At 37.9% G+C, this 15,617-nt stretch overlaps 1 protein-coding gene across 5 annotated transcripts in view; it reads right to left on the reverse strand.

Annotated features, from left to right (window-relative positions):
- fam168a (family with sequence similarity 168 member A) overlaps positions 1-15,617 on the reverse strand; it is a 32,258-nt gene that overhangs the window by 14,965 nt on the left and 1,676 nt on the right. For 3 of the 5 annotated variants that reach the window (XM_042486424.1, XM_042486427.1, XM_042486425.1), the window contains exons 1-2: positions 2,912-3,045; positions 2,110-2,201 (exon numbers count right to left, since the gene is read on the reverse strand). In XM_042486424.1, coding sequence (XP_042342358.1) covers positions 2,110-2,201; positions 2,912-3,045 — 226 coding nt within the window. Of the gene's footprint in view, positions 1-2,109; positions 2,202-2,911; positions 3,046-15,617 lie in introns of those variants that run through there. The other 2 variants (XM_042486428.1, XM_042486429.1) reach the window with 2 other exon arrangements.

The raw sequence follows: 15,617 nt of genomic DNA on the forward strand, positions 1-15,617 counted from the left end.
TTTTAAATCTGTTTGCAACATGATGGATACATGATCAAAACTTTCATCTCTCCTGCAGTCACATCTGACCTACGGTTAAAACTATGCACTGTGTTTTGGAAAATAAAACTCCTTTGGTGTATTGAAAAAGATGGAGTGAAGGAAAGTAAAACGACATCATGGAGCAGCCAGTATTATCCCAGCTTCATGCTACTGCATCACATTAAAAAAATGTCACAAGAAATGAAAAAAGAAAACTTTCTGCTTGAGGCATATTAAAGTCTGGTGAAACAAATCTGACCAGGTGACTTGGATGACAAAATGTGGAGCTGCTCTGCAGAGTTTTTGCTTCTCTGACTTGGTCTCAAAAACATGTCTTGCCAGGCTTTTAACTTGAAAAAGGTGAGCTGTTTATCTTTTTCATTACATTTTTTCTTCTGCTAAAACCTACACAAAGGTTCATATGTGTAGCGCTGTATGACACCACAAGAGACTAACGAGCTTTTTGTCCAAGCTCATGTGCTTTCTGTCTGTTTTTAAAGGAGATTCTTTTATATTATTTTTCTATTGTCTTGGTACATCTCAACAAGTCCTTTACCTACTCTGCACTGAAAGCTTGTGCTTGTATGAAATTAAAGCCCCACGATGTGGATCTTTAGGTCATGATCCAGGTTCACATTGCTGCTCTGCAAAGACTGCTGACTCTGCTTCCCCCTGCCTCTTCAATCTGAGATTATTGACATCCCGAACTTCAGTCAACACTTTGTGACTCTCATCTCCTACCTTCCTTTACCCTTATCTAACACTTTCCATGCTGCATCAACCCCCACTTGTACTAAAAATGCCAGAAACATTTTTTACTAGTTTGTATTTTATCACTTTCTTATAGTACACAAGCTCTCTGGATACTACATTATTGCTTATATATTGCAATTGAGTCCCAAATCTCCACCATTAAATGTTTATTGAAAATTTTTTTTGTGACCTGTTTCTGCAAACTGCCTTGTCTATTGCAATATGATTATTAGATGTAAATTCTTTGTTCAGATGCTCACCAAGGACACCTTGGCCAGGTCACTCTTGTAAAAGGATTTTAAATCTCAATGAGTCTTTTACCTAGTTAAATAAAGGAGATATATATATATATATATATATATATATATATATATATATATATATATATATATATATATATATATATATATATATATATATATATATAACACAGATTTATTTTTTTTTCTTTCTCCAAAACCCATTTTATAGACTGTGGAAAAGCATACATGTAGTCCAAGGTCTTAACGTAATATCTGGTGGTGATGGTGCCATCAATTTTAAGATATAGTGCTAGCACATATGCTAAAAGTGCAGGAGAATAATATGTATTTATAACCCTAATTTGTAAGCAGCATTATAGTTTTACTGTACAGTCTAATGCTGCAGCACTTCTCTGGCAGTTTGTGTTATAGTGTAGAATAGTTCATTTATACATGAAAAAACATTTTCCATTTTTTGAAAAGAGAATTTAGCTTGACTAATTCTAGCCTACTCATTAAAAAAAGGGGGGGGGGGGTGTTAGGACACACCAACAGTATTAAAGAAAGAAAGGACAGCTCAGCCGAGGAGGACACCATTAACGTTTAGGTCTAATCTATCACGAGTGTCTCGTCCATAAGTACATGAATGCTTCCTTCTGTGTAGTGCTACAGCTGGCAGCTGTAGTTAGGTAGAAAGAAAATAGTTCCTACATGTAACTACGCACAACAAGGTCTGTAGATTATCTTGAGTAACCACTTCATAATTTCTAGAAAATTTTCCTTTTGTTTCTTTTTTTTGGGTGCTTTGAGCACCACAAGCCAAGTGCCATGTATTTCCATTATACTGGAGAGAAGGCAGGCATCTCTATGTCTGATATCTGATAATTGGCACTACAGGTAAGAGGAAAAATATGCATTTTGGATTTTGGGGTAAACTGTCCCTTTAAAAACTCTAGGTAGAATCAAGAGGCCGTAACTTTCAAGGAACTTGTTCACTGACTCAAAATTCAGCGTGTCACTGGCAGATATCCTTAAAAGCATGTTTATTATGGCATTGAGGATGATAAATGTGTGTGTATGTGTTAAGTCTCACCTGTGAAGGCCATGTTCTTAGGGTTTCCATATGGGGTGCCAGGCTGAACAGGGCTGTAGACTGGATTCATAGCTGAAGATAACCTGTTCTTACTGAGAAAGAGAGAAAAAGACAGTGTGGCAGAGAGGGCAGGGGGGATAAGAGAAGACAGAAGAAAAACAGAGGAGAGAGAGGTAAGCCGTGTAAATTGGAAAGAAAATTGTTACGATTACCAAGCATACGCACACACTCATCACGCACATAAATCCCAAACTCAGATTCTTAAGGCGACATCCAGCTGAAGGATTTTGCCAGCATGCAAAAAAAAAAATCAATCCCTGTGAATCCTCACCCTCAAGTAGGCTCAACGTAAGTACGTATTTAAAAACACACACTTTTGGAATAAATAAGGTACTGACGAAAAAGCACAAGTACGCATGGGTCCACTGAAAATAATGGTTTGTTTTCCTGTGTGGCATTAATTACAGCTCGCCCTGCCTTTTTAGGTGCAGCATTTTCAGTGCCGCACCTAAAAAGGCAGGGCAAGCTCTACCAGCCAGGTTTTCACAACAGGATTGAACGAAGAAGTGGCCACTAAACATTTAAGGAGGTGACCAATAACAGAGACATTTATACTACGTCTCACATACGGCATCTTTCCCCGCCAGTCTCACAATGTAGACGAAAAGAGCTCAAGCGCTTCAACTCCAACTTACCTGCTTCATGGAGAATATGGGCATGGGAAATTGTGTACATGTGTGTGTGTGTGTGTGTGTGTGTGTGTGTGTGTGTGTGTGAGTGTGTGTGCATGCGTGCCCCGTACCTCTTGTGCGTGTCTGGTTGATACATGAAACTGAATTTGTCTGTGGGATGCCCGCTCGCCATTCTTGCTGTATGCAAATGAGGAAGGAGTGGAAGTGGATATGCAAATCTGAAATTAAAACAGCGAGAGGTCATGATTACAACGAACACAGGAAAAGGAAAAAATAAAAATAATTAAATAAATAAAATAGCAAAAAAGCAAGCACCAGTGCAACAGCAAATGGTTAGTGACCGCAGCAGGGGAGACAGTGATTTAGACGGTGCATTTGAGTGAGTGTTTGTGGTGATTGCTGTGCCTTTAGCTACCAATAAATGCATAACTGTGCTAAATACAAGTCAGTGTATGGATAAAAATATTTATGTAAATACTGTGTGAAATGGACTGTGTTGTCCATGGACTGTGAAATGGGTAAATCTACCATGAGCCGTTTATGTGCATACAAAAACAAGCTGTTTCTAGCAGTACTGGCTGATAAAAAGAGCCTTGAGGTAATATTTTATTCATTTCTGTGTCTGTATATGATGTGTACATGTCCAAGAGAAAGTGAGACATGAGTATGAGTGTGTGTATATGTGATGTGCTGTACACAACATCCAATACAAGCAGCAAAGAAAACATTAAGACGGCCAAACGAAAAAAAAAAAAGCACCCAGTGAGCGGGCAAGTGACAGGGAACAAAATATAGTACAAATAGGCCGAGTTTTGCACTGAGCCATGAGTAAGCATGATCTAGCACACACATGAGCCAGAACCACAAGAGCATTGCACAAACACAGAGCAGAACAGCTGAGGAATAAATAAAGAGAGGAAAGGTGCACGTGAGCTGTGTGTTATTTGGGTTCATGTGTATCTTGTGTTGATTTGTACTTCTGAAAGAGATGGGACCCCGAGATGTGATGGCAGTGACCAGGCTGGTTCTTTCTGGTTTTCAGTGTGGCTCTGCCGTCTGTATGTAATAAGACTGCGTGAAATATGTCGTGGCAAGCTCTCAGCACACAGCACATCATCCATTCACCATGTACAGACTATCAAAAACTCTTTTGTCCAATTCTGCCTCCTGTAGATTTGTATATTGTACAAATTTAAGTCTGACCGATCCATCCTGGGCTTGTGCTTCATGGCCAGTTAACAAATCCTTCAGATGATTACAGCTTCACTGTCATAATTCCAGGACATACACTGTACCGTGGTGATGCCAAACGGCACCAAGTGACACTTCAAATTAGGCAAGGAAGCATTTCAGCGCTCCGTCCAGGAACACTGACGTCAAAACGCCCAGAAACACTTGACAACTGAATGTGAGCACAAACACGTGGGTGCATTTGCTTGTGAGTTGTGCATGAATTCCTTAAAAACACACATATGCATGCCCTAAAAATGATCAAAAACATGAGCCTGTGTTTGTGGGTGTGAGAAAACAAGAGTGGTGATATGTCAGCTTTGGTTCATTACCCAAATTCATATCTCATAACAAAAGAATGTGCCAGGGGAATTGATTAACCGAATGCTGAACACATCACATAGTACATACCTCATTAATCTACTGTACCTCCTATGATTTAAATCCTTCCTCTGGGGCAACTCTGCCTCCCACCTTTCAATCCTTACACCGTTCTTCTTCGTTTAGTTTATCATTACTTTTCTCCACCTCACTTCATCGGTGTTTCTACATGCAAACATGTGATTATCACAAGATTAAAGCAAAACACAAAGATTACTGCAACTGCCACATTTAAAAAAAACAAACAGCTTAACTGGATCATTTCCTGCAAATGCAACCCTGAATTTTCCTAAAATGTCTTCCAAGCTCACTGTGCAAGTTTTAACTTTCTGTACTGTTGATCTGCAATGAACAAATCAACAAAACCACTTTGAGGGTATACCGTGATATGAAAGTTGAACGTTATCATACCGTTTACATTTGCTTATCTACAAAAATGGGGGAAAATGCAACTAGGCTGAGAGTTTCGCTTTTATTTTAGTTATTTTAAAAGGAAGACTTTTTACACATACCTTCATTAAATAAATGTTTCAAGTTTCAATAATAAAATGTCTGTTCAACCAAAACTTATCCTTCTGTTTTTATTCCTGTAAGGGTTATTCTGACTGATAATAATAGTAATTCTGTAATACCATGAAACCATGAAACCACAATATTTTCTGAGACAATTATCAACAATCATATACAATTGCAACCTAATAGCAACCCATGGCTTTTGCGAAAATCAAAATCATTGTCATAATTTGGTTGAAGATATCATTTTATCATCAGCCAACGCACTCTTCTAATTTTATTTGTGTTATTTTGTTGCTTCAAGAAAATCTAGTCTCTCATTATCTATCTTAACAGGCAATTACCGAACCAAAGCATCAAATAAAAGTTACAGTAAACCATGTGGGAGCTTTTTATCTGGTGGTAATTCACATGAGAAGTTGTAATGTGCAAGTAAATGTGTAGCGTGAGGGATCAATGCCCATTAACACGTAGACAGGTGGCTAAGCTAACACATACCCTGTTACAGCTGTGCCTGAATAAAGAAGAGAAAGACGTGTGTTCATCCATGTCAGCCCGAGGAACAGAGTGTGTGTGTGTGTGTGTGTGTGTGTGTGTGTCTGTCTGTGAGTGAGTGTAGGCAAAGGTGACAGAAGTGAATGGGTGAGAAAAAGACGGGCACCACAATGTGCCTAATGAAGGTGTGTGTGAGAGGAACAAATATGGTAGAAATGCATGTGATGAGTAGGAGTGTCAGACCAACTCCTTTTTGTTTTCGGGGGGAGGGAATGAAGACCTTCTGTTCAACGGACCACTATGATTGTAAAATTCTCTAGAGGATATCCTCGATGAAAGAGACAGTTTAGGCTACATTTATTTGTAGGACAGTGTAAAGGGCCAGAGACGAGTACACATATCCTTTCATGGTCTGGAAGCATTTCTGGCTCTTAAGGCATACTTCATAACCAAAAGAACTAAAAATGACAACGTATTGTTGGTTGCCTGAAATATCAATAACACATCCGCACTTGCTAGACAGACACCAGTAAACAGCAACTGCTGCTGGGTACTCAGAGCCAAAGGTTTCGACTGTGTCCTCACAATGAAGTGCAATTTTCTTCTGCTACATGTTTTACTGTAAAAGGAACGAAGTGCTTTTTTTGGAAAGTAGATAATTTATATACCATCTGTACTGGAGGCAGATATTATCAGTTTCCATCTCTGTGTGCAGCTGCAAATCATGACTGCCATTTCTGATTAATGTATTATTTTTTTATGCATCTATAGCTCTCACTTGTGGTTATTTTCATAATTGAGTAATCTGCTGATTATTTTCTTGATTTATTAAATTAATAATAAAATTACGATCCCAATTTCTCAGATTCCTATTTTAAATGTCTTGTTTAGGCCAAACAGGATTACAATACCAAAAATATCTTCAATTTACAATCATTAAAGACAGAAACTATCTGTCAATTAATTTATTCGTTGATGGACAGAAAAGCAGGTGAAAAATTGAGTTACTGAAGTCGGAAAATAATATCTTCAAATTACTCAGAAAACATTAAGTATTTAGCTGGTAATGCTACTTTTTTAAAAATTTGATTTATGACTTAAAATGATTAAATTATTATCAAAATAACTAACATTACCATTAGTTAAAATTTTTTGACCATTTAAACACTGAGGAGATAACCATTGTTTTTGCTAGGATACATTTTAAAGCTTTTAGTGTGAAGGAGCTACAAGGCAAACTGGTCAAAAACAGTCTGGATCCACATTTGTGATTTTTTTTAAAGGCTCAGTTTTTGACAGGTGCATTACAATTCCTCATGCACACACTTTATGAGTAACTGGCTGTTAAATGCATTTTGTAAAAAATGACTTATCTATCCTTTTGCTCCTCTCTCCTCGAGACAATCACACCAGACTTCAAAGACAGCGGGGCTAGCTGCAGTGTAACATCCCCTCATCAGTCAAAGGGCTGCAGCTTACAGCCGACTCTGACAGTGATGATGAAACTGTACGAGACATAAAGCGTTTTCACTCATCTGCTGATATTTTTTGCACCTTTCAGTAGCTTATTGCAATGATACCAGTGACCATGTTACCACGTTTGGCTCTATAACCACCTGGCATCCTCGACATCAAACTGGATCTCACTTAAAATTTTCAGCTACCTGTCTGTCTATGACACTGATGAAAAACAGAAAATTGGATTTTGGAGTAAAAGCTGATGCTGGCACATAAAAGATGCCAAAAGATGGTGTGCACTGAATGGATGTTGTTTGCAATTGATTTGACTCTTTTAGTACATATCTGTTCAAATACCTTAAATTCGAGATTCTCAACTAGACTGCAAGGCCACACAAGCATGCAATCATGCCACAACATAAAAAGTCAAAACTATATCAAATAATTTCAGTGAACATAGTGCAACTAACAATCATTTTCAATTTCATTACAAAATTGTAATAAAAGCCTATTTTTATTTACTAAACACTGACTTACACAAATTCCTTGTTTTATCCAATCAAACAGTCCAAAACCAAACAACATTAAAATATTCTTATAAATGAGAAAAGCCAGACCATTAAATCTTAATTTTTGAGAAGGTGGAATCAGCAAATATTGGATATTTTGCTTGATGAATGTCTGAAGCAATTAATAGAACAGTTGCTAATTTTGAATATTTCTACTGAACGATAAAACAAATGTATGAAAAATTATCATATATTTGAAGATTAACAATATATTTGAATGTTTCTTGCTTCTTCCCAAGTTGCAAAATTTGTCGCTAGTCACTTAATAAAACACCAAAAAAATAAAACACGAAAAGGCATTGAGTGCACTGCTGTAAAGGAAAAAGGAACGTGATTTTTTTGCACAAGACAAAACGAGAGCATAATAGCAGAAACAGAATGCGGCACCATTATCGATTATCTTGCTTTCGTAATCGCAGGAAGCCGAAATCATAATGAAAATAAGTGTCAAAAATTGCCCAGCCCTAACTGCAACCTTCAATGTTGACACTGACATTATTAAGAAGCCCTTCAAGCTCCCTGTCTTAAACAGTTATTTATCAGGACTTTGTTAAGCTTAAACTCTATTAGTAGGACTTCATTTGGGCTGGATTCACAGCTATAGCCGCAAGGCCTGAGAGCACACACACGTCTCGCTAACCTGCATGCTAACAGAGCTAGGCCGAATTTGTGTGTGTCTATTTTTAAATGTTTTGTGTGTGCTCAGTAATAGCACTGTCAGGTTTCGCTTTGTTTCAGATCTTCAAAGATTATGCCCCCATATTTAATTTGTGTATGTTAATATCAAAATGTGAATGTTGCAAAACAATAACGTTGGTTGCACTCCATAAAGGGAGATTCCTGCAGCCTCAGGGGACCAGAAGAGGTAATAATGAGGAAGGAGGAGGATTGTGAAAGAATAAACCTCTCACTCACTCGCACACACAAAGAGCTACCATTCCTAGAGAACATGTACAATACAACACAACCCCCACACCAACTCTATCCTCCCACATAATACCTCACCAGGCATCTACTCTTTAAAGCAACAAATCAAAACCGGTGGGCGTCATCACACTTCAGTGCAGGAGAGAATAGAGCTGAACAGCTTTTTTTTTAATCCTCAAGAAGGCAGCATTTCACTTGGGTCATATGAAAAGAAAACGGAGAAATAAAAACCATAAGACCAAAGAAACGAGATAAACTACTGAGTGTAATGTGGTGAATCAAGTATATTTTTTTCTTCGATATTCCAAATAGCTACCTATAATGAGTTACATATTTAATATCCTGTGGGCGACTTTTTTTTTTTTTTTTTAAATCGCATTATTTTAACATTGGTTTACTGTAATGTCTTTTTCCAGAATATTAATCTGTAATAGTTACTCATTTCAAACTCTTTTTGCAGAGCAAAAATGCCAGAAAAAAAAGTGACTGTTTGTACAACTCCTCAAATGTGAATGTTTTCTGGATTTTTGTCTTCCATGATAATCACCTGGAAACCTTTGGATATAACAAGCCATTAGAAAATGTTACCCTGGGTTACTAGGGTTTTATTAAAACATTAAATTATACACTATCATAACTTTGTTTCGACCTAACAATTAAAGCTGGGGTAGGCTATTTAATTTTGACTTTGTTGGGCAAAAAAATCCCATATAAACTTTTAACATATTGTAGTTCAAGGGATCTGTGAGAAAACTCAGCTTCTAGACCTCCTTTTGACTCTGTTTTCAGGCTTTTGTAAATCTAGCTGGTAACAAGAAACTCTGGCCGATCACAGGTCATTTCAGAGAGAGGGAAATCCTGTTGACTGATCTACAAATGCAGATGTGCTGGCATGTCCCTTCAATGAAAGCCTGATTCAATGGCAGATAGTCCTGCTGAAAATGTTGCTGTTCCAGCATCGGCAACATCTGCCTACTGTGTAAAGCAACCTGAAAAAGAAGACTGACATACCAAAAGGAGAGTCTACAAAATAGCCTGACAATAGAAAACAAAGCAAAAAAACACGTCAATATTTGCAAAACATTTCAGAGATGGAGAGAAAATTATGCTAATAGTTTAGCAGTTATGGACACAGACGTGCCAGTCAGCTGCTGCAGCAACCCAAATCAAACCAACACAAACCCCAGCTCCAGGGGGCCAAATAGCCCAGAACTCCTCGCTGGATCTGCAAACTTTCTGTTGCTGTTTTTACACAGTTTAGACCCAGCACTGCTGCTGGCCACCAGCCCACAGTGACACCTGGCGCTGGAGGGTTTGTGCTGGCAAAATTTGAGATGTTACAGCTGCCATCTGAAAGTCTGTCTCACTAGCTCATGCCTGCTCTTCTCCCTGGGAAGGAGTCCACGGCAACGGGAAGCAAGGTGAGGGGACAGCAGGTTGGATAGCTAGTTAACGCTTGTCTCTTTGCGGTCTGATTAACTGAGAGAGGAACTAGAGGGGCGATGAGGGGCTAAATAAATGTGTTGTATGTACTGCACAATGGAATAAGATAAAATAAGGTATAGCAAACACTGGGTTATTGTATGAAACACATGGCCATGCTTGTCTAGTGGGAGGGGCTTAGGACAGAGCTGCAGGAGGAGGGTGTATTGTGGCAACCCTGCTGAACTCAAGACCACTGACAATCAACTCTTATTAAAGCCAACTTTCATGAGGCAGCCCAACTGCCTCATGAAAGTTGGAAATTCAATCATCAATCAGAGACCCCTCCGTCAACCGGGGTTGCTTAAAGTTGAGCAAACATTTTTATTTATTAATTAATTATTTTGCTTTTCAGTGCGCTGTGCTTGACTTTCACACTACTCTTTAGTGCAGGCTGCTGTGTAGACACACACACGGAGGACATAGAGATAGAGAGAGACTGCACTGTGGGGCTCTGAGAAATGATTATCTTCTCTCTTATGCTGACAAGTGGTAAATTGACAGCTTTCAACAACTTAATGCGACACAATCTCGGGGTTTTGTTGGATATCTAGTGTCAGCAAATACATTGTTGCACACTGCCAATCCACCGTTAGCACTGTTGACTTGTTTACTATATAACTTGAATGCTGCTGGTGCTGAGCACCGTTCAACCTTTAAAACTCTATATGAAAAAAATAGACAAATTGTTGAATATTCATACTAAACAGCCACATCTGATTTGACTTGCATAATTCCGAGTCGGCTACAGCCCTTTTAAAGCCCCTGACAGCTTGGTTTCCTATTGAAGAGTTTCTCTTTGACACTAAATATTAATAGAAAATATTGTGCTCATGTAGGTTTTCAGGGCCTTTAATACAGCAGAAATCCTAACAGCATGACATCTAACAAAACATGGGCCCAAGGGACAGAACAACTAATAGTGCCTGCTGTCACAATCAGAACTGACATTTGTAATCAAGTTCGTGATCAAATCCATCTCACTATAGTGCTCGATGGCAGTGTGATGGAATCAGAAATCCCCCCTGCCTTCCACACAATCAGACCTGCCCTGCAGCAAAGAGCTCCTAACAGCCCTGGGCTATTTTAGATCTAGGACAGCACTATGCACTTTGGGACAGCATCTCCCTTTTTCTCTGTGCTGGCTTCCTCCTCGTCTATTCTCCTCTCCAAAATCATCTCATCAGTCACATACCTCATGGGTCTGCATCCCTGGATTATGTGACAATATTGTGCCCGCCCACTTAAGATGGTTATGTTACCATGAAATAAACGTGATCCATTTAGGGAGATGTCTACCATGCTGTGGTGCTCGGTTACTATGACACATTTAGGAGGAGCTACTCTGTGGTAATTTTTTGCTGTTATCAGTTTGTGTTAAAATGATTTGATGATGCAGAATGAAATCTAAAACTCATTGTTTATGGTGTAAAAAGTTAATAGTGTTCACTGAGGTTAAAAGAAACAGAGGGGGAGGTGACAAAGTTGTCCCCAACAGGAGTCCTTTTTAAGGTGTTAATTAGAGGCTTTTGTTAAACTTTCTTTAAAAGGGAGGATCAAGTAATTTGGCTTTTAATGGGTTGCCACAGCAACTAGGGAATTACAGCATATTAGTAGAACAATACTGGAATTTACATACGAGACAACAAAAATTGTTGGATGGAGAAAATGTTTGCCAAAAGATATCTAAAGATACGACATTACAAAGAGCCAAAGTGAAATTCATCAAGTCAGAAGTGATTATTAGCTAAAAGTTCATCATGATTGCCATCCAAGTGAACTTTGAAAAAGGACAAAGATATGGTGTTTGTTGATTGTATAAATTTTACTTTCTGCATGTTGAAATTCCACCTCTGTACCAAAATAATTGGAAACATCTACAGAATTATAAATGGGATATTTTACACTTACATATTGTAGTACAGTGGTGTCCAACTGGTCGAGTCACAGGGTGCAGATTTCAAGTCAATATTTCAAGGTCCAGACATTATAATTAATTTTATCATTATTATTATTATTATAATTATTACAAAACGTAAACAACAGGTTAGCTTTAAACACAAAGAAATATAACATGTTGTAAGAATAAACAAAAAAGGCACTTCAAAATATAAGCTCCATTCTAGAAATTCAATGTACTTCAAAATTATGGTTTTTTTGGACAAAACTTGACACTTTCACAAGGCACTTGCGGTCCAATCAGAATGGGCCAGCAAAGCTCTTCTGGACCACGACCCACCAGTTGGGAACCTCTGCTATAGCGCATATCTGGTTGCAGAAACCCAAATGCCCAGCAAGACTCTTTCTTTCATCCAAAATTCAGCTGAAAGTAAATTAACTCTTGCTGATCGCCTCCATGGTAGGTGATATATTAAAAGCTACATAATTACCAAAGAAAAAGCTGCCCCGGTCATGCCTGTGCGTCGCATGAGTGCATCCGCAACACTGTATTACCACTTATGCAATAACAATATAAAAAGGAACTGGTTCATCCTTGGCCTTGCACTGTCTCTCTTTAAGTTTCAAGGCACTCTCAATGAATGCATAAAGCTCAAAGGTTCTCCAAATTAATGAACCAGGTGCATCAAATTTTATTGATTACTTACAAATGCCACATCAACCCAAAGTGGGACAGCAAATAATAAGCTGCTGGGCAAGGCCAGATTCTCATTTGGCCATGAGTTTGATTTTGAATTTTATTAACCTTTTAACCATTTTAACACTGCTTTGGAAAAAAGACAAATAGACAATGTGGGTGGATTTTCACTATGTAAAGGCCATAATTTTGCAAAACCTTTTTTATTTAGCACTTGATTAAGCCTCTCGTTTAAAAGAAACAAAACAAAAAACAAAATAAAAACTACTTAAATTTAGCTCCTTACCAGGCTCTAATAGCCAGTGATTTAACAAGTAAAACTATTCCAAATTTGAGCCTTCCTGGACTCATATCTCAGATAATTTGACCTCATGAGTAACAGGAAAAACACACGTGCATGCGCAAACACAAAAGACAACCAACCACTTTATGAGCCAGAACTTGGCAGTTAAACCCATGATAAACAATCAATACCTCCAGGCAATATTAACAGCAGACAGGAATTATTGCCTGCGGCAGAGGTGGGACTTGACAAACACAGGAGAAAAGAAGGGCCATAATGGTGTGGTTAACATAGCAACCAGTAACATTTTAATATCTCTTTGTACAAAATCCCCATTATTACTGACGATGGGCTTTGAAGGGTTGCTGACCAATGCCAGGCGCTCAGAGAGATTTCTAGCTTTCTCAATATAAAGAGCCGACCAGGTCTTCCGTGAAAGATACTTATTCAAATACTGTTCCCCGTTGCAAGCTAGCTCTTGATAAAATGATTAGATACAACCGGCAACTGGATGTAGAGAGACAAAACATCAACTGTCTCAAGTCCATGCTATTATACAAGAAACTAAAGTACAGTACCATTTCGCAGTAGCAGCTTTTGATACAGGAGGTGCTGGCTGATGTCACTGTGCGACATTAAAGGATTCTTTTCCTATTTTCAACCAGGTTTTTGTCACCATGATGTGGGGAGTGTGTGCAGATGAACAGTCTTAGGCTTCCCTGCTGTGCTATGAGCAAAAATCCACCAAATGATGCAAAACACCTCATTTTGTGAGTCATGTAGCAAATTTTGGCTGGTGGGTGGGGAGCAGGCAGCACAGGGGACCCCTTAACACTGCTCATCTGCATTCACTCCCCACACCATAATGACACAGAAATTGTTGAAAACCTGCAAAGAATACCTGTAAAAGGGACATCGAATTCTTTTGGTGATTTTCTCTCATTTATATACTGTTGATGACACCGAATATCCATAAACTACAGTCATATTCCTCTAATATTGTCGACGCAAAGTGAAAACATTGATACATATCATCCTTAATACATCATTTAGAGCTGCAATGACAGTTGAATTAATTAATTAGCCAATCAACACAAAATTAACTGGCAACTATTCTGATAATCATTTAAAATCAATTTTCAAGCAAAAGGGGCAAATAACAAATGCCTCCAACTTTTCAAATGTGAGCATTTACTGCTTTTCCTCGTCTTACAATTTATATTTTGGAGTTTGGGACTATCTTTGGGAAAACTGACATTTTATAGACTAATAAATTTATCAAATGATTAAAAAAATGACAACTGAAAAATCTGAAAATCCGATAGGCTATAGCCTACGTGCTAATATAAGCCATAGTTTTAGCAATGAATTACAGCAATAAATAATTTCAATGATGAAATTAAGTGTTAGATATATAGTGTTCGAATCTGCTCGTCTCTATTAAATAAATACTGGTCATTAAGTCGAGGGACTGTGGGCTGAAAACCAGAGGAGGGGGAATCTGGAAGTGAGCGTCTGTAAGCATGTCATTCACTGATCTCTGATGAGAAACTCATTAAGTGGTTCAAACCACAAGGGACTGAAGTGCTAGAGAGACAACAGTCTGTTTTAGAACCACCATCTCTTGTAAACATTAAGTGACTCCAGCTTTCTATAGTCTGACAGTTTTACGGCTGTATTGTACAGCCCACCATTCATACTCATGAGACTACACTCAACACATGCCAAAAACCCACCACATTTCCCCCTCTTTTCTCTGGCATAGTAGATAGGGGTCACCTTAGTCTAAATATGAAATTGAACTAGCAAGTACTTCAAGCACTTTAGATATTTAGCCCAGTTTAGCTCTAGTTGTTATCCTCAGCAAAAATATACATTAAAATTAAAATGTCACCAATATAGTGTAATTTGTGAGAGGATTTCTCAAGGATGACCATTATCCTTGCATTTATTATGCCTTCACCAGAGAAATGCAAATCTGCCAGATGCATTCTGATTTCACTAGAGTCTTGAAGAGATTGTGTGCTGTTTCTTCACTTGGCTGAATCAAGATAACTTTAATGTTGTTCAGCCTCATGAAGCATAACCTAAATTAAAAATTTAAAACAAATCACATCACAGAATGTCTAACATACATGAGCAGCGTGCTTTTCCCGGTCTCTGCAGAATACCTTATGAACTGTTAAAAGATAACTTTAACTGTGTTGCTCTGGCAAGGCTCAAGAACAGTAGTATCTGAGAAATCCCTTTAGACAGATAAGGCTTCTTGAATTAAATGGGATTAGTGGTCAATGACTGAAGCAGGTAATCCCCCCCCCAAAAAAGAGATGATCGCAAAGAGGATTCATTTCACTGATAAGACTAGTCATAAGAAAGAAGAAGAAAAATATGCCTGTAGCATTTTGTGTAATCCTGTCTCTTCTGAACTATGCAGGGTTTCGTTTAGTTTTTGTATTCCAGGTTGTCAGTGAGTACTGTGATGCGCTCTTAGACTGTTGCATCTCTACTGAAGCTTAATGATTAGTTGGTTAATTATTTAGATTTAAAAAAAGAAAATTAATGAACAAGAATTTTAATCATGAATTAATAATTTAAACTGTTTATCAAGCAAAATGCCAAACATTCTCTCTGCCCAGGCTGTTTTCTCCATTTAATGTCATTGAACAATACTATATTTTATTGGTAACAAAGTGGTATGAAAATTAGTTATTAGTTATACCATGTACATTTTCTTAATTAAGGTTTTGAAAAATGTATCTGAAGAGTGTGATCTTCATTTTAGTTATTCTGAAATGGGAGACTTTTTACACATACTTTCATAAAAAAAAACATTTAAAGTTTCAATTATCCCTTCTCTTTCTACTTCTTTAAGGGTCACTGTA

The sequence above is a fragment of the Plectropomus leopardus genome, chromosome 5, assembly GCF_008729295.1.
Source record: "Plectropomus leopardus isolate mb chromosome 5, YSFRI_Pleo_2.0, whole genome shotgun sequence".
NCBI lineage: Eukaryota > Metazoa > Chordata > Actinopteri > Perciformes > Serranidae > Plectropomus > Plectropomus leopardus.